Raw genomic sequence first — 18,723 nt, 5'->3', positions numbered from 1 at the left:
TGGTTCTCGAGCGCTGGCCGCGTGTGACCGGAGGGCTTAGCATCACATCCTCCTGCTGCTGCTGCTGTGGCCACACCTCCCTCCCTGGCTGTTGTCCACTCATGTAGGGCCACTTGTGGTCACTCACGGTCACGGTCACGCAGCCCCTCCCAGGCATGCGTGGTCACCAGCGTGTCTCTCCATGCTCGGTCATTTGAGATCACCCACGGTCACTGCGGTCACGCACACGGGAGGCACCACCCACCGAGCCCCTCCCCTGTCCCACCTCCACCTGCTGGTGAGGACTCTGGATGGGGGGTGGGTCACAGGCGCATCCACGCCCGGTGAGATTCCCACAAGCTGAGCCCTGAATGGGGAGAGCAAGGCCGCCACGGGAACCCCATGCCAGGCAGTGCCCCCGGCCTTTCAGCTGGGCCTGCCATCGGTTTCATCTTGGATCACATGGTTGGGGACCCATAATCTCGGGGTGCTGGGGCCTCCAAATGGTCCACCTGCACACCTCCTCTTTGGACAGCGGCCTCTGTCTGTTGCCTCTCGGAGCCCAGGGGTTCTGTCTGGCGGCTGAGGCCCTGGGGCTCCCAGGGGTGGGGTGCACAGCCTGCGGGGAGGGGATCTACATAGCCGCCCTCCACCCCCCAGCCTGGCAGCTCACCAGCCAGCTCCCTGCAGCAGCTCCGGGTGCCCCCTGCTGGAAGCACGGAGGAGAGGCAGGATCCCGCACTTGCACTCTGAGCGAGCATTTCAGAGCTCCGGCTCAGAAAACGGGCCTGACCGCAGGCAGGGCGTGGTGCCCACTAGGCCTCCCCAGCCCTCCCCGGCCCAGGTGGAGGGGCCGAGGTCAGCAAAGACCACCCCCAGCCCACCAGGGTGCTGGCGCGTGCTGCACAGAGGAGGGCCACACAGTGAGGACGTGGGTTTTTAATTCTTTTTATTGAAGAAAAGAAAAGGAGAGAAAAAATAGATTCCCCACCCCTGCTTCTTCCCGGAGTGGGCTTCTGGTCCTGCCCCTGGGGTGGCATAGGTGGGAGGGCTGTGCTCTCCGCCTGGGTCTGGGGAGGGGCCCCTGGGCCCTGGAAGGGTGCGGGGGGGCTGGCTGCTTCCCGAGGGGTGGGGGGGTCTAAAAAACGGTGCCAGGCTGGTCAGGCCAAGCAGGCTGGTCCTCTGCTGCAGCAGCTCAGGTGGGCATCCCAGGGATGCTGGCCGCACCCGGCCTGGCCATTGTCCACGGCTGCCTGCCCGCCCGCCGGGGCTGGGCCGGAGGAGGGCAGAGTCTGAGGCACCTTCGGGCCTCTGGAGCCCTGTGCCCACCGGGGCCGCCGCCTCCTGTCCCATCTGGCTCTGGTCCCAGCACTGCGGGCCTCTGCCTGGCCGCCGTCCGAGCGCCCTGAGGCCGGGGCGCGGGCCTTGCCCGCCGCCCGTGAGCGTGTCTGTGCCCGTCCTGTGGCAGGAGCGGGCAGAGCAGCATCCCTCCTCCGTGGCCCGGTGCGTGGCCGCCGCCCGCCCACTCAGACCTCGGTCTGGAGGTCGATGATGTCCTGACCCACCAGCGGGATGGTGGCGCCCGACTTCTCCCACTCCACGCTCCGCAGCTCTAGCGGCGACGGCGGCAGCGGCTCCAGCTCTTTCTTCACCCACGCGGGTGGCCCGTGCGCTTTTCGGAGGCTCTCCCAGGGCCGCTTGTTGGGCGTCTGCTGCTTTTCTGGCTGCTGGCCGGCGGGCAGTGGAGGGGGTGAGGGCCCCGACGTAGAGACACAGAGCAGAACCGATGGGGAGTGGAGAAAAGAAGGTGGATAGTGAGGAAGGGACCAGACAGGCAGGTGAGGGCGGCAAGGAGACCCCGGCACAGACGGGTGAGCGTGGGCGCAGAGCCTTTCCTGGACCGCGCGAGGGCTGTGACCCCTGCCGTTGGGTGAGCTGGGGTGGCCTGCAGGGAAGGGCAGCTGGGGGCCCTTCCCACCCAGCACCCCTCGCTTGGCTGCTGCCCGCCGCTGGGGGGCGGCCTTACCCAGGCTCCCCCAGCCCAGCCACAACCCAGCTTCTAGATGGCCCCTGGGACAGACCCATCCACCTGTCCTGTCTCTCCAGGGTCTACAATGGGCTGGGTCAGGCCAGTCCTTGGGAAAGGTTGAGTGAAGGAACAAATGAATGAATGAAGTAGGGCCGGAGGAAGGAGAGAAGAGCTTACCTAAGGGCTGTCCCACAGCCCCGCCCAGGCTCCGCCCCTGAGACCCTGCCCCCCACCCCTCCCCACCCTCAGCCCCGCCCTCCAGACCTTGCTGTCCGGGCCCAGCGCATCCTTGTCCTTCTCAGCGGCATGCTGCAACTTCCGGTTCAGGTCCTGGAACATGTCCTGGTGCCGCTTCCGGGTGTGCATGATTTTCTGCAGGGGGAGGAGGGGCGGCGGTCCTGAACCAGGAGAGGGGCTGCCCTGCCCCGCCCCCGCCCAGCATAGGCTCCTGGGGACTGGCCTCCCCGTCAGGGCAGGGTCCTCCTCCCCAGCCCCTCCCTGCCTGTTGGAAGGGCTGGGCCCAGGTAATTGGGACAGGACCCACCTCAAAGTCCAGCTCCGCATAGCGCGATTTCCGCCGCTGTGGGGAGAAGGGGTTTGTGCACGGTCACAAGCAGTTCCCCCAAATCCCCCAGACCACAAGCTCCTGCCTGAGGATGAGGGAGGCCCGGGACCCCCTCGCCCCTGCCCACCGTTGGTCCTGGCCAAGCCCTGGGAGACACACCTCTGACTACACTGAAGCTATCGGTCTCAGTGCCCAAGCCCCCTGTAGGCCACCCCCGCCTGGAGACACAGGGAGCCCAGTCGGGGGCCCTGGAGGAAGAGGGTGGATAGAAAGAAGGGCCACTGGACGTAAGGAAACAGAAGCCCAAGGACCCAGAAGGCAGGGGCAGGCTGTGGGTGAGCCCTCATTCACCTACTGTGCCACCTTGAGGCCAGTGCCAGGGCTGGGCAAGGGTGTCCAGCTCAGGCGGCCCAGGACGCGCTCCCAGGGACGAGCAGACCTGGACACAGGGCCGTGGCACTGCTGGCCGGCCACAGAACTGGTACCCGGGGCTGCATTCACCAGAGGCTACGAGCCAGGAGGTGGGAGCCCAGCCTGCGGAGGGTGGGGCTCCCCGAGGGTGCTGGGCCTGGCTGCTCCCCACCCCTGCCATCTCTGAGCCCCTGTCCTACAGGCTGAGCAGGGCTCGGGGGTCAACTGCAGGTTTTAGGTTGGTCTAAGGGGCCTGGCTGCCGTTGACTGCCCAACCACGGAAGGAACTAGACTCAAGCAGCTTCAAGTCCAGCTCAGTGTCCAGGCCGAAAGCTCTTGAGCCCTTATGTGATGGGTGAGACCACCACCGAGGGCAACCACCTGACAAGTGGCCGTTTCAGCACAGGCGCAAGCTCCCAGTCACGGTGGCCCAGCAGGCCCGGGGGTGCGGGGAGCATGGCAGGAGGACAGGTAGATGCTGCCCCCTCGAGGCAGAGCCCTGCCACTTGCCCGCAGGGGAAGGGGAAGGGGAAGGGGAAGGGGAAGGGGAAGGGGAAGGGGAAGGGGAAGGGGAGGGGAAGGGGAAGGGGAAGGGGAGGGGAGGGGGAAGGGGAGGGGGAGGGGAGGGGGATGGGGAGGGGGAGGGGGAGGGAGGGGAAGGGGAAGGGGAAAGGGAAGGGGAAGGGAAGGGGAAGGGGAAAGGAAGGGGAAGGGGAAGGGGAAAGGAAGGGGAAGGGGAAGGGGAGGGGGAAGGGGAAGGGGAGGGGGAAGGGGAAGCGGAGGGGAAGGGGAAGGGGAAAGGGAGGGGAAGGGGAGGGGAAGGGGAGGGGAAGGGGAAGGGAAGGGAAGGGGAAGGGGAAGGGAAGGGAAGGGGAAGGGGAAGGGAAGGGAAGGGAAGGGAAGGGAAGGGGAAGGCAAGCCCTCCCCTACACAGGCCTCAGGTTCCCTTCCTGCCAACAGGACTCATTCCAACAGGGGTGATGCCGGCCCCTGGGCTTCCCAGGCCTGGGCTCCCTGAGGCTGGCTGCCAGCCCCACCTGTGGAGCCACCGCCCAAACCCGCAGTGCCCACAATGCACCTGTCCCTTGTCCGCTAGCCCCCCAGGCTGCCCTCACCTCCAGGGAGCTCGCGGACAAGGTGGACACGTTCTCATTCTTCGTCCCGGTCCCCGTGCTGGGCCCCGGGTGGGCAGCGGGTTCCCCGGGCTCCGCCAGGCTGGGGGGTGCCGACTCCAGGGTGGGGGGCGGGGGCGGGGGCAGGGGCTGCTGAGGGGGCGGGGGCGGCGGGGGTGGGGGTGGGGGGGGCTGGGTGGGGGGCGCCTCGGGGGGCTGGCGGGAGGGCGGGCTGCGGGCGGGGAGGCCGGCGTCGGGCGCCATGTTGAGATGGATGAGGCGAGTCTGGGGCATCTGGTCGATGTGGATGCTGTACTTGGGCTCCTCCTGGGGCTTGGGCCGCAGCACGGATGGAGCCGTGGGCAGGATCACGTAGCTCGTGTCCAGGGCCTTCTCCTGGGCTCGGCTCAGCTCCGAGTCCAGCTTCTTGAAGATGTCCCCGTCGCCGACAAAGGACGACTTAGGCACCCTGTCCTTCTTGAGGGTCAGCGAGTGGTTGGGGAAGTCGGGCAGGGGGCCGCCCGGGCAGCGGGGCGAGCCGTGCAGGTGCAGCTTCGACACGTTGGCCGGCAGGCTGTTGAAATTGGGGGGTGCCTTGGCGTGGGCTAGCTTCAGCTTCTCTTCCTCGGGCAGAGACGGTCGCTTGAGCGTGCCCGTGATGGTGGCCGTGCGACAGGCCGCAATGTCTTTGTTTAGCACTGTAGGAACAGGCGAGGGGGGTCAGGGCGGCCGGAGGCGGAGGGGCTCCGGGTCCCGCTGTCTCTGACCTGCTAGCGGATCTGGGCACCCGCCCTGTGTTCAGTGCTGCAGCAGCTGGTGCTTCTCTGTCCTTTCAAACAAGGCTGGGACGCAGGGGCGCCTCCCTGTCCTCCCCACAAGAGAACAAATGACCTCCACCCACAGTAGCTGGGAAGGGCAAGTGAGAGGCGGCCCGGGCTGCCTGGAAGTGTGGGGACCCAGCCCCTCGCTGCGGGCGGGACAGCCGTTCCCAGGGGCCCAGCCTCTCTTCTGTTCAGCAATGGGGACCAGGCTGCCTGGACCTCTGACCTGGGCTCAGGCTTGTGCACCGCCCGGCTCGCCCCTGCCAGTCAGTTCAGCCTCCACTGGCCCACAGAGGGCCCAGAGCTGCAGTCCACAGCCCACTCAGGGCTGATCCTCTGGAAACCCTCCCCACGCTGGCACTGCTGGGTGGACAGGCTCCCACGTCACACCCTCACCCGGCCTCCAGCGCTCATCAGCTGCTCCCCGCAGCCCACCTCCTTGGCACACACCCTCCGAGCTGCCCAGGCTGCTGGTCACTTGCCCGCCCTGGTCCTCCTCCTCCGCCTCCCCGGTGGCCAGGGGTCTCGGGCCCCTTCTCTTCTCCACCCTTCAGATGCGAACACCAGCACCCAGGTCTGCAGTCCTGCTCTGCCCCCAGTCCCCGTGGCCCAACGAACCTACCATCTTCCCTGCCAACCTGCTTCCCGCCCCTCGCATCAGGGTCAGGGTCAGGGTCAGGGTCAGGAAAGGCTCCCTCCCTTGGTGCCTCTCCCTTGTGTGTCCCTTCCCTCCGGCTGTCTATGTCAGAGCCAGTGTTGAGCCCCACGGGCCTTCCCTGCTCAGATCCAGCTGCAGGAGGCCTCCTGTGCGCTCGCCGGGGCCCCCAGCTGCCCTGTGCCAGTCCCTGCCTTCTATCCACCCAGCACCTGGTTGTGTCTGTGGTCCCCACCCAGAGCTGCCGGCCGCTTGCTCCTCTCGAGGCCAAGGGCCAGGCTGGGCCATGTTACTAATGAGGAAGGAACTGGAGGCTCAGGGAGGCTGGTACTACACAGGGCTGGGCCCAAGCCCCCAAAGGCCCCTAGGTCTTGGGGTCACCTCTCCTCTCAGGGGGGTTGGCTAGAGCACACAAGACTAAGATGGGGCAGGAAGGACGCTCTGTTGACCTCCTGTCCAGCTCAAGCCAGAGGTCACCTCCTCAAGGAAGGCTTCCTGGGGTCCACCTGGCAGCAGCAGACACTCCCCACCCAGGGCTGTAAGCCCCTCCCCGTGGCTATCTCTAGAAAAGATGCTCCACAAATACCTGACAGACCAGAGGAACCAAAACCAGTTAGTCGTCCACAGCCCCAGACACTGCCTTTCACTGCCCCAAACACCTGACTCATAAAAAAATGATGCCTGGACAGCTTCCTTTTATTAGGCAATTGATTCCCTTTTTGCACTTGCTTCCAGGAAGCTCATGGCTAGCCTAGGGCTCAGCAGTGGGTCCTTCTCACTGCTTTCCTCCTGCTTCCACTAACAGCCCCCAATCTGAAAGCTCGACCAGCCCCTCCTCCATGGTTGGAGTAACAGTGAAGAGAAGGAGGCAACACAGAACATGGGCCCTTGCGGGAGGGCAGGCAGGGTGGGGGAGGGGTGGAGGCGGGACAGGGGGCGGGACTCACAGAGCTGGCCCAGCCTCATTGTCCCTACAAGGAGGCTGGAGGGCTGAGGGATAGGGGCGTGCTGAGGGAGAGGAGAGGGCCAGGGCTGGGGCGGGGGAGGCACCAGGTGGTTCCTTCCAGTGCTAAGGGCTCCACCACCACTGGACGTGCTACGCACCTGCCAGGCCTGAGCCCCAGGACAGTCTTCTGGAGGCTTCTGCTCCTGCCCCCACAGACCTGCCTGCGGCCTCAGGGGAGCGGCTGGGGGATGGGAGGCATGGAGGTGGCTGGCGGGGGCGGGATGAGGATGAACGAGCCGACAAGCAGACAGACGCACGGAGAAAAGAAAAGGCAGTGGGCCCGGGGAAGGGCCACCTGTCGCTCTCACCTGTCAGGCGCTCACCTGATCTACAGGCCAGATCCACGTCCTTCTCAAAGTCGGTCTGCAAGGCAGAGACGGGGCAGGGTGAGCCCGAAGGCGAGCGGGCAGGGCTGGGCTGCTGCCCTGCGCACCACGCTGCCTGCAGGCTGCGGGCAAGGGCCGCCCTGGAGTTGCAGCCACACCTCGGAGGGGCGCGTGTGATGCCGTGTGTGTGTGCACGCGCGCGCACGCTCCTGAGGGCCAAGGGTGTCCACAGGCTCAAGGGTGCCCATGGGCTGACGTGTTCACCCAAGGTGAACCCCCGTGTGCCCGTGTGCCGCGTGTGCACAACTGTGGGCATGTGAATGTGCACGCACGTGTGCGCACGCTCTCCCTCCAGTGCATCCGTGGGTTAGGCACAGCTCACTCATGCCCTTGGCCTCGAGTCCCTCCAATGGGACGGGACACACAGAGGGCCCCACGCCAGAGCCCCTGCTGCCCAGGCCACCACCACCCACTGATGTGCCGGGACGGGGGCATGTCCCACGTCACCCCTTTGGTCCTCACCACAGCCCTGGGGACGAGGAAATGGAGGCCAGCTGGCCCAGCAGAGGCAGAGTGGGGTCGGGACGCAAATGTCCAGTGTCAGGGCGGGACCAGCTGCCCCTGGAGCAGTGGCCGTGGTCCCTGCTGCAGCACCTGCCCGGTCCCAGGCTAGGAGCTGGGGGAGGCGCAAGTGGGTGACCTCGGCCCCGCCCTCAGGGAGCTCGGCCGGTTGGGGAACCCAGCTCGGGCTACCCCAGGCTGGGCGGTGGCCTCCTCCAGGGACTGTGGGGCCTCAGGGGATGGCGGGGCCCTTAGTCAAGCCTGCAAGTTCCTTCCTGGCAAACGCAGACGTCAGGTTGTCGTGAAGATCACAAGATCTTTGCCCAGAGGTCAGGGATCAGGCCAGGAGAAGTGTCAGGAGGCCCAGAACCTGGCTTCCTCCCACCGTGGGCCCCTGCCTCACCCTTGAAAACGCCTCCCTGAGCCTGGCTGCTGGCTTCTGCCAAGGCCCTGCCTGTGACCCTCACAACCATCATGAGGTGGCCAGCACCCTAAAGACTGAAGGAGCACCTCCCACCTGCCAGGGGGCACCCAGCGGGCAGCAGGCATCAAATGACAGCACAGGGAATTCCCCCAGGACGTTACCAAGGCCTGAACAGGTGGCCTGATGGGGGTCAGGAAGGGCTGCCTGGAGGAGGTGACACCTACAAAGTGGGCAGCAGGAGCAGACAAGGGTGTGCTGTGCCTGGGGCTGGACAGTGTGTGTAATGCCAGAAGACCAGGGAGTCAGGTACTTAGAGATCTGGTTGAGGACAAGGCTACGGTGGGGTGGGGAGTGGACAAGCTAGGGCCCATCCCGGGTGGAGGGCAAGGAGAAGCGTGGAAGACATACAGAGTGGGGCAGGAGCCGAGATGAGGGCCGGACACCCAGAGAGTGGTGTCTGGCCAAAGGGCACAGCTGGTACCAGGGGGTAAGCTTGGGGTGGATGCCAGCCCCGCCCAGATCCCTCGTCAACTGGACCCTGCCCATCCCCAAACCCTGGACCGGGGACTTCACCTTGGCGAGCCTCCGTTTCCCCAACCTTAAACTGGGCTTGGAGGTCCTCCTAATTGGGCTGCTGGGGCCTGGTGGAGATGCCCAGTGGGGGTGCCAAACAGGGGCAGCCTACGTCCCGGCCCCGAGCCCTACCATGAGCTGGGCGTGGCCATTCTGGAAGGAGCCCCCCGAGTCCCCGTTGCCCTCCTCCTGGCGATCCACCACGCGGCACTTCACAGCGTCCTGGACCTAGGGAGGGAGAGCAGAGGCGGTCGACGGCCAGCCCGCCCCCCGTGACCGCAATGCCAGGAAGGTGAGGCCGAGTCCCACCAGGGTGGCATTTCAGCGAGGGGCAGCCCTGCCTCGGATGCACACGTGGGCCGTGGGGAAGGGCCTGCAGTGGGGGAGGAGGTGCTCCCAAGGGCACAGGCTCATCTGCGAGCTGGAAAAGGGACAGCGGCTCGGGGCAGCCTTGCCAGCAGCCAGCCTTTGGGCCCAGCCTCTCCTCTGACCTCTGAGATCCTCTCTATGCCCGTTTTGGGTGAAAACTCAAAAACATGGAGCTCTGAGCCCCTGAGAATATGCTGCAGGCCCTCCTAGCTGGAATCTGTCATTAAGAGCCCACCGTTGGCCTAAGTGGGTCACCGGGTGTCCAGACCTGTCCTGAGTCTCCGTGGCCTGCACATCCCTGAATGTCTGGGGCAAACTGGGGTCAGGCCCCCACTCCCTTATCACTGAGAGCAGCGGGCTCCATCAAAGGGAAATGAACAATGACAGCCTCAGACTTCTCAGAGGGGACAGTAAGGGAGGCTCCAAGCGAGGGGCCACGCGAGCAGCCAGCCCAGAGCTGGTCAACAGAAAGGAGCCGCCAGAGGAGGAGGAGACCCGCTTATCCAGGGACGCTGCTGGTCAATGAGGGCAAGAGCCACGGGCGGCACCTCCACCTGCCATGGACAGCGCCGGGCACCGGGGGCAGCAGTGAGCAAAGTGCCTGTCCTCGGGGAGCCGATGCTTCAGAGGTCACGGAGGGAAGCAAAGGGAATAAATGAAGGTGCAGGCCGCTAAAGCACGGAGGGTGGGGTGGGCTGAGCACAGAGGGCTTCCTGGAGGAGGCGTCCTGAGTGAAGGTGGGGAGACCTGAGAGGAGGGCTCCCAGTCGACCCACCATGGACCCCCGGACTTGTTCCCACTCACCCCGGACACTGAACCTGTGCTGCTGTGAGGGACTTGGTCAGAGGCAGGGCCAGGGTCTTGCTGGCCTCAGAGCCCCAGACACTCAGAGCACACCCACCACAGGTGTGCCTTCCTCCCATCCTTGCACTTGCTGACCCGGCTGGCAAACGCCCGCTAAGCCCTGCCACGTGCCCAGCAGGGGTGGGCCTCCACCCAGGGGACGGCAGACCTGAAAGCACGTCCTCCGCTGGCCTGAACAGCAGCTGAGGTTCCCCGATGCCTAGTGTCCCCACTCTGCCCCCCTCAGGACATCCAGGCTCTTCTGGCGCAGACGAGGACCCTGCTTGTCCACCTGCTGGAACGGTCCGTGCCCACGGGGCCAGCCTCTGTCTGCCCCTCATGGCCCGTCTTCCCCAGCACGGCCGAGCTGGCCCAGGTAGCAGGGTCCCTGAGCGCAGCCCCTGCACACAGGACCCTGGAGCTCACAGAGGGCAGACGGAGAAGCCTGGCCCCCGTGTCCTCTGGCCCAGCCCCCGCGGGCGTGCTTGGGGTCTTTATCCCGACCCCACCTTCTCGTTTCCCGATGGAGCAGCCCGGAGCTCCAGACACCCCCGCGTCCGTGCTGGCACCCGGCAAGCCCTCCCTCTGCGCCTCCTGTTCGCACTCGGGGCTCCTCCACCCAACTCCACCTTCTAATCGCTTTCCGATTTGCACCTTCCCTCCTTTCAGGGACACGGCCCCTGTCTGCCCCATCTACTGAGCATTTCCATTTCTGCTCTTGTGTTTGTAATTCCTACAGGCTCTCTTTCTGTTCTCGGGGTGTCCTTTTGTCCCAGCTGTGGGTCTTGCTTCACAGAAGCGAGGCAGCTGAGAACCACGAGCCTGGGTCAGCCCCCCTCCTGCCCCGTCTGTCCAAGGGGAGCAGGCAGTAGCTGCTTTGGGGGGCTGTCCTGAGACTCCCTAATGCGAGGAGGTTGGGGGCCGGGGGCACGAGGGCATCCACGTGGGTCTGTGAGGTCGCCTCCTCCTGGGCCGTCCCCGTGGCTCCGGTGCTGGCGGATCCGCGGCTTTCCCGGGGAGACTCTCCTCAGGCCCTCAGGACTTGAGAGTGGATGCTCGGGACCGGCTGGACATTTGCAGGTGGTGGAAACACCGTTTCCACATGAGAAACGCCAGGTCTTCACTCCTCCTGTCTTTCCTGCAATGGGAGCCCCTGGAGAGGGGTGGCCCGTCTCCTCCAGCTGTGAGCCGGGGGGACCCAGCTGTTCCCAGCGTGGCATCCCCATCTTCAGCTGTGCAGGCCCCCAGGCCAGGGCCCTGGTGTCCACCCCCTGGACGGGAAGTTCCAGGCAGGGGAGGCTGGGTGGGCAGCGCTGCCTCAGCAGACAGATGACCAGTCGTCCACTCCAGACTCTTCCTCGGCATCCGGGGACGCTCCGGCCTCACGCCCCTCGGCCGCCCTGTGCTCCTCCCTGCTCTCCCCACGACCCCAAAGTGGACTCCCACGCGCCGACGTCCAGGGGCGTGGTTTTTCGCATTCCCACCCGCCTCACACAGCGGCCCATCCCGAGTCACTGCTACCGGTCAGGGGGCAGTCGGGACGGTTTGGTAAAAACCTTCTCTTGCACCTCCTGGAGAAGCCCAGAAAACGCCAGAACGGGGGTCTCAGCTGCCACGAGAGCTGTTCCCACCTCCGGCGGCTCCCATGCCCCTGGGCCCTGGGAGGACAGAGCCCACCCACTACCTCGGTCTGAGCCGGTGTGGGGCACCAGGGCGTCTTCTAGAAGAAGCTGTCACCTTAATGAGTGACCGCTCCTGGCAGCCCTGGCCGCATGCTGGACCCAAGTCGAGCTTTGCGGAAGAGTCCAGGCCAAGGAAGCGGCCCCTCCCCGCTGGCCGGCCTCCTCCCAGAACCTTCCCGCCGCGGCACGTGGGGAGGTGGCGCCTGGAGAAGGCTGACTGCCCACCCGCCGGCCCACCTCTCTCCGCAGGATGCAGTGCACCATCACGATGACGAAGCCCTCCAGCGAGTCGAAGACGGCGAAGAGGATCTGGAAGAGGGCGGATCGGCGGTCGGTGACAGCGAGCACGGCCGACATCCAGGTCAGCGCCAGCAGCGGCAGTACCACGCAGGAGCTCCACAGTGAGGCCCTGCGGACGGGGCGGCGGGCAGGCGGCATCAGGGCTGCCCTGCGCCCTGCCGCCCACGCCCTGCCCCTGGGAGGGGCCACCCAGGCCGGGACCTGGCCTCAGCCCAACTCCCTCACCGGGGCCGGGGCCGGGGCCAGGCTGCCCGTCCCACCTGGGGCACGTCTCCCTTGGGGCCCCATTGGGTCTTCCCTGCCCTGGGCTGCACCCTCTCCTCCCCATCCCCTTAGAGACCGTCTCCCACTCAGCCCCGATGCCGCCTCTCCCGGGGAGCAGACTTCTGCGCCAACACCCCCAGCCCGAGGGCTCCCAGCGCGGCTGGGGACTCAGGACGGTGGTCCCAATGGGCTGGGCAACAGTGAGGGTGGGGGCGAGATCCCTGGAAGGCGAACGTTCCTGACTGTCCAGGAGGCCCCAGGGAGCGAGGCACCCTGGAGGGAGGGGGGAGAGCTGGGGGAAGGGGGAAGAGGTTTCTCCTCCCAGAGCCCGCAGGCCCCCAGCCAGGGGTCCAGGGCCAGAACTGCAAGATGGCCACAGGGGAGGGCGTTTGGTGAGGCCTCTGAGCTCTGGACAGAGAGAAGCGGGGGTGGGGGGGAAACCAGAGAACTCCTCAGGGAGAAGGAAGGAGGAAACCTGTGAGGAGAGAAGACAGATGACAGACAGACAGACAGGGCCAGGCGGGGAGGGCATGGGGCGGAAGGACAGACAGGAACAGAGACGACAGGCGCTTCCTCCTCTTGGCGGGCCCTGCTCTGCCCTCCCCCGGGGAGGACCTGCCCTTGCTCCGAAGCCTTCGCCCCTTCTTCCAAGGAGTCCTCCAGGAGCACCCCCAAGGCAGGCATGGCCCTCTGCAGCCGGCCCCTCCCTGCACCACCTACACACGTGGCCACTCTGAGCCTGTCTCCTGGTCCACACAGCAGGGACACTATGCCAGTCAAGGGGCTGCGTGGGCACAGAAAGCACACCAGCAGGATGCCCGGAGTACAGTGTCGGAAAACCTGCCTGACCCAACCCCGCCCCGTCCCCGCCGCTACCACCACTCTCAGGGCCACTGCGGCCTGAGGACCACAGCCAGGGTCAGCTCTGCCCCCTCGGCCGGTGACCGCCTGCAGGGGCTCCTGGCGTTCCTGCCACTATCCCCAGGGGCGGGGGCATCAGGACCCCCTCCTCCCTCATGGATCACCCTGGTCAAAAGGAGAGGCAGGAACAGGTGGGGCAGAAACTCAGGGAGGCCACCAGGAAGGAGCTGGGGGCACCGGGGCTGGGGGTCCGGCCAGGTCAAGGACCCCCCAAACCAGTGGGACCTTGACCGGGGCGGGGGCAGAGGTCCCCGCCAGACTGTACACTGTTTCTCCACCCTCTCCAGCCTGGCTCAGCCACTGAAGCCGCTTCACCCCTGCAACTGGACCTGCAAGGGGCCCAGCCCCGTGGGGAACTTCTGCCCTCACGCCCCCCAGGCAGGGCCCTGGGCCTCCACGTCCCCCTCCATCTCCTCCTCAGCTCGTCTCTGTGACCGGGGTCCCCCGTCCCAGGGCCAGCCCCGTATCTCCTCCAGGACGCAGCCTCTAACCCTGCCCCTCCCAAAGCCTGCCCCAGCTCAGGGGATGGCTCTCGGGCCCCCTGCCCGGCGGCTCAGGCCAGAGCTGAGGGTCACCCTGAAGCACCCACGCCTCTTCCCTGGGCACAGCACGGGCTCCAGAACTAGACCTCGGACCGCTCTCCTCGCCTCCCCTTCCAGGGCCCTGCTGGCCCCCTGCACTGATGACAGGCGAGCCAGGCGGAGGCCTCCTGGGCGGGGTACCTGCACCTGCGGGCACTCTCCCCTCCATACCTGCTGTGCCGCACCTGGCACAGGGCCTGAGAGAAGGGAGCCTTCCCGTGACGGCAGCCCGGCCCTCAGTGTCCCCACCGTGGCAGGCGGGGCGCTGCAGTCTGTCTCCTCCCTTCCAAAGTGGGCCTGCTCTAGCCAGAGCCCTGGACACAGCTCCTCGTGTTCTGAGCAAGAGGCGCAGACCTCCCCCACCAAAACTTCTCATCTCACTGTGAGTCATCTTCCCTTGGGCCCGAGGCCTGGCATTTACTGCCTGATGCTGCAGCAGGCTGGCAGATGGCCGGGGCTTGGGGATCCGTAAATTATTCAAATTCCTGCAGCCCAGCCTCTGCAGTTTCTGAAACATTTCTGCAGAGGGCCTTGTGGAGGGGTCATGCAGGTCCAGGTGTGACTGCTAGGGAGGACAGGAGGCGGGTGGGGGGAGGCCCGGCAGCTGCACCACCCGCCCCCTTTGGAAACTCAGATGCCTCTGGGGGAGGGGCTTTGAGTGTGGATGGGGGCGGGGGGCAGGCAGGGCCGCTGGGAGACTGTGTCCTCCACCCCACAGGCCTGCGTGTGTAACAAAGGAGACCCAGGGCGTCTGGGCCATGGACTCCAGCACGGAGGAGCAGCCCGCCCTCCCGGAGGTTTCTGGCTCCACCGGACAAGTCCCCACCCTGGAACCGTGTCCACCTCTGCTCACTCGCTCCCCGCGGCCAGGAGTGCCCTCTCCACGGGGCCCCTGAATCCCAGGAAGCAAACAGGAGGGTCCCAGGGGACCTGTGTGTCTGGGGACAAGACGACCACTCTCGGGTCATCTGAGCCAAGGTCCCTCCGGATTTGGCATCCACCCTGGACCCCAGGCCGCACTGGCCCTGCCCCGCTCACAGACCCCTGGTGGCAGCCCGGGGTCAGCGAACAAGCCAGCTGCCCCAGCACGTCCTGTTTCCAAGGCCGCACCTGCCTCTTGCGCTCACATTCAAATTCATGACCGACACGCACACGCACACACGCCGCACTCCTGCACACTCACGCGGAGCGCTGCGACCCCAGCGTGACCACACACTGACGACGGCCACCAGTTGACCGTGTTCTCGCGGCCCGAGGCCTGGCCCGGCTCCCTGCCCTCCGGTCAGTCTGGTACTGCGAGGCCCCGGGGGATGGACGGGGGTAGCCTGGCCGGGGACGGGTGGGGTCAGGGCAGGAAATGAGGTGCCAGAGCGCGGGGAGGGCGGGCAGGGGCTGCCTAGGCCCCCCAGGGTGGACGGCAGAGAGGACAGAAATGACAGAAAAAGCTGAAAACAAACAAAATGTGACTGAGGCGAGCAGAGCCCGGCGGGCGGGCGGACGGGCGGGCGATGGGCGGCACTAACATGGCGTTACTGGCGGCTTCGGAGGTGGCGTCGGCCGCAGAGAGGGCTCCACACTCGGCACATGTGAGGGCGCGCCCGAGGGGGGCCCGGGGCAGCTGACTGCAAGTGAAATTAAAAGACTGAAACGAAAGCAAAATTGTTCTCGCAGATACTGGGGGGGCGGGGGGGGGGTTGGGGGCGGGGACAGCAAAAGCAACCAGATGGCGTCCAGCCCGAGCCTCCCCGGGCGGGGACAGGGTCCCGGGGCGCTGTGGGCGGGGACGGGGTCCTCGGGCCTCTTTCCACCTGACGCACCCGGAGCCCGGCGGGGGCAGGGGTGGAGAGCGGGGTGCTGGTTCTGTGGCTGGACGCTGCTGGCCTGAGGGCAGCGCAGGGCTGGGACCATGTGCGTCCACGTCCAGTGGGAGGGTGACACTATCCGCCCACATTCACACGAAAAAGCAGGACACCTGGGCGCAGCCACTGTCCCTTCCCTCTGGTCCGCCCACATCTGGTCTGACCAGGCGCTGCCCCCGCCAAGGAGCGAGGGGTTCGCCAGATGGTCAACGGTGGCGTCTGTGAGCTACCTGGGCAGCGGCCTCCCTGCCAGCCCTGCGCGTGTGCCCGTGCGCGTGGGCACAGAGACCACGGGGGGCCTCCCTGCCAGCCCTGCGCGTGTGCCCGTGCGCGTGGGCACAGAGACCACGGGGGGCCTCCCGTCTGGGTGGGGGCAGGGCTTTTGCAGCCTCACAGGCGGGTCCGCGCGAGCTTCCGAGCCGTGGCCCCGCTGCACCTGGGGAAGGGGCCCAACGGGGCAGGCGGCCGCCCGGCCACACTGGGCTCTAAGTTAGCAGCCCAGCCCTGCTCTACCAGCCACTCCCAGGCCTCAGCCTTGGTCTGCTCAGCTGTGAAGTGGGAACAAGACAGCAGACCCTGCCTCAAGAGTTACTGCAGGGAGCGAATCAGACAGTGCCACGGGGCGGGCGTGCCGCGCCTCACTGGTGCCCTGACCCTGTGTGCACCCCGGGGCCTCCTCCGTGTGTGACCCACTGTTCTGGGAGCACGTGTGGGTGGCAGTGTGGGCTGGGCTGGGCTGGGGGGACGAGCCTGCCAACCCCCAGTTCACAGACGCAGAGAAGAGGCCCAGAGAGTGTAGGACGCAGGCCCGCAGACGGCCAGGACAGGCTCCCAGCCACTGCAGGCTCTCCAGGGTCACACTCCTCCCCCAAAGCAAGTTTCTAACCAGGACAGAACCCACCAGGGACCCAAGGGGAAGGATTCCAGAAGCTTTTGTTCCCGGGGAAAAGCAAGAGCAGGAAGAGAAGGGGAGGGAAAGAGACAATGAGAGACAGAGACTGAGCAGGACTGGCACAGAGGGGAGGTGGAGGAGGGGGTGGGGACCCCCACACAGACACCAGCCAGGGCAGAGGGACAGACAGAGCAGCGGGCAGAGGCGAGGTGAGGATGGCTCAGTGCTGGGGCAGGAGAGAGGGGGCCTGTCCCAGCCCACAGCTGGCCCCCATCCGTGACAGCAGGGCTGCCGAGACCAGGGTGCTCCTGTCCCCTGGCAGCCGGAGGAGAAGCACCCTTCCAAGCTTGCTCCTCACCCAGGGCTGGGCACCACAGCCACTCAGGACCGCCCACCTGCAGTGCTGTGTGCCCTCTGGCCAGGCACTGCCCTCTCTGAGCTCAGGCTCCCAGGTGGGAGGAACATCCGGCCCGGCCCCTGCATTGTCCCCATGCTGAAGGCATCACAAGGATGGGCAGGCCACATCCTGGTTCAGGGTCACCCAACCCCACAGTGGGGAAGGGAGAAGCCCGGGGCACCCTCCCACCACTCTGGTGGGCCCGGGGTCTCCAAAAGCGATCAGTTCCACCGTTTCTGAGAACTTACGGAGCCCCTGCTCTGTCATGGGGCAGATGGGGAAACCGAGGCGCAGAGCAACGCGGGGCTGGCCACGCAGCCCTCCACGCCTCCGTTTCCTACTTGCTCGGGAGTGGGGTGGGGCTCGAGGGCAGCTGGGCTCGGGGTCATTTAGACTCCAGGTGGGGGGTGGCGTGGTGGCCGGTCCTACCCTGCCCGCTCCTTCAGCTTCTTGTCGGTGATGCCGTCCTTGGACACGAGCTTGTTAAACACCAGGATCCCGATGACCATATTCACCTGCAGGGCGGGGAGGAGCGGCTGTGGGGGGCCCCCAGGTCAGGAGGGGGGCTCCGGGGGGAGGCAAAGACCCCGGGGGCTCTGCCGGCTGCCCTCATGCTGTCGTCCCTTTACCCCGCCGTCTCTTTCCAGAGCCCCAGCCACTAGGTGGGGTTCTCTGTGCCACACGGTCCCCCCCACCCCGCCCAGGGCTGGGCACCGCAGCTCGAGCCTCCCACGTGACGGGTCCCTAGGCCCATGGCCATCCCCACTGGGGTCGGCAGTTTATGAAGCTGGGATTCCACCTGGGCTGGGGTCACGGTGAGCCTGTCCCTGTCCAGAGCGGGACTGACCAGAGCAGTCAAACACGCGAGCGGGTTGGCCGAACCACGCTGCCGGGGCACTTGTCCCACTCAGACCACAGAGGGGACCTCGGGGGACCTCCAGCCCAGCCGCCGCCCACACCCAGGCTCGCCCCGCGTCCCCTCCTTAGCGTCCCTGCAACTCGTGCGCCTTCCACACACGAGCTCGCCCAGCTCAAGCCGGACCTGATGCCACCTCGGGACACCTCCTGCCTGGCTCTGCCTGAGCCACACTGCTCTCCGCACCGCGCAGCCCTTTAGGGACCTTAACCCAGGGCCGCCACCCCACAGGTGCCTTCCCTCAATCCCCCACCGCTGGGCACCCGGCCCTGGAAGTGCTTCTGGGCGTTGAGGCTACTCTCCTGATGCTCCTCAGACTGCCGCCAGACAAAGAGAAGCTGCCCCAGCGTCCCAGCCATCCCCCTCCTCCACGGCCTGCAGGTCCTGGTCTCCCCTCCCCTCTGGCCTCCTCGCCTGGGTGAAGGGGGCTCCCAGCTCCCATCCTCACTCCCCTAGGGTTTCCACTCTGCAGAGAGGCTGCCTGACCCCCAGCCACATTCCTGCGTCTCAGGCGGGGACTGGGACTCCATGGGTCCCTGGACCCGGAGGTCTGGGGAGGCCGACTCCCCGCAGCCCCACAGAGCCAAGCTCGTGGCCGCACACACACCCCAGCCCTGCCTCCCGCCGTCCGGGCGAAAGCAGCTTTCCAGGGTGACAGCGCTGGGGCGGGAGAGGGCAGGATATCAGTGGCCGCTGCCCCGCCTGCAGCAGGCTCTGTGCCTGCCTTTCCCGGCGTGTCCCCATGTTACAGAAGGAGCCCCAGGCAGGAGCGCACGGCGGGTCAGGACCGGCCCTGCCCTCCAGATGCTTTGTGGGAAGGGCCGTGGGGGGCTCCTGCCTCTGAAACCCCCGCTCCTGCCCCTCCTGGGGTGCCTGCCCTTAGAAGGCCCGGCCCTGCCTAGTGGCATTCAAATGCCCGGCACGCTGCCGCTTCCCTGCCCGTTGTCTTCCAGGAATAAAGGAGCTGGTTCTGGCTGGGGCTGGCCCACGGATTCTGCCCACTAACTCCACCCCCCCACTGGCTCCCCCAACTCGTGCCCCCTGCAGGCTCAGCCTCCCCTGGGTGCCCTGGGCTTCACTTTCGTCTGCCCTGTCCAGCCTGCGCCCGAGCCTGGCTCGGATATGACAACAAGGAGGTGTGGCCCTGCCCAGACAGCAGGACTCTGCAGACGCGATGCCCTCTCCTGGGGGCAGGCGGGAGGGGAGGGCGAGATGGGCCCCGAGCCAGGCCTGGCAG

General features: G+C 66.5%; 1 protein-coding gene across 3 annotated transcripts in view; it reads right to left on the bottom strand.

Moving 5' to 3' along the window:
• Positions 1-1,505: 1,505 nt before the first annotated feature.
• The window catches only part of ADGRB1 (adhesion G protein-coupled receptor B1), a 70,285-nt gene continuing 53,067 nt past the window's right edge, over positions 1,506-18,723 (bottom strand). For all 3 annotated transcript variants that reach the window (XM_060115753.1, XM_060115752.1, XM_060115754.1), the window contains exons 23-30: positions 17,000-17,085; positions 11,594-11,765; positions 8,595-8,690; positions 6,902-6,941; positions 4,100-4,794; positions 2,553-2,588; positions 2,273-2,380; positions 1,506-1,703 (exon numbers count right to left, since the gene is read on the bottom strand). In XM_060115753.1, coding sequence (XP_059971736.1) covers positions 1,506-1,703; positions 2,273-2,380; positions 2,553-2,588; positions 4,100-4,794; positions 6,902-6,941; positions 8,595-8,690; positions 11,594-11,765; positions 17,000-17,085 — 1,431 coding nt within the window. The remainder of the gene's footprint in view (positions 1,704-2,272; positions 2,381-2,552; positions 2,589-4,099; positions 4,795-6,901; positions 6,942-8,594; positions 8,691-11,593; positions 11,766-16,999; positions 17,086-18,723) is intronic.

Source organism: Mesoplodon densirostris, chromosome 13 (genome assembly GCF_025265405.1).
Source record: "Mesoplodon densirostris isolate mMesDen1 chromosome 13, mMesDen1 primary haplotype, whole genome shotgun sequence".
Taxonomy (NCBI): domain Eukaryota; kingdom Metazoa; phylum Chordata; class Mammalia; order Artiodactyla; family Ziphiidae; genus Mesoplodon; species Mesoplodon densirostris.
This window is presented reverse-complemented; position numbering and strand designations above follow the sequence as displayed.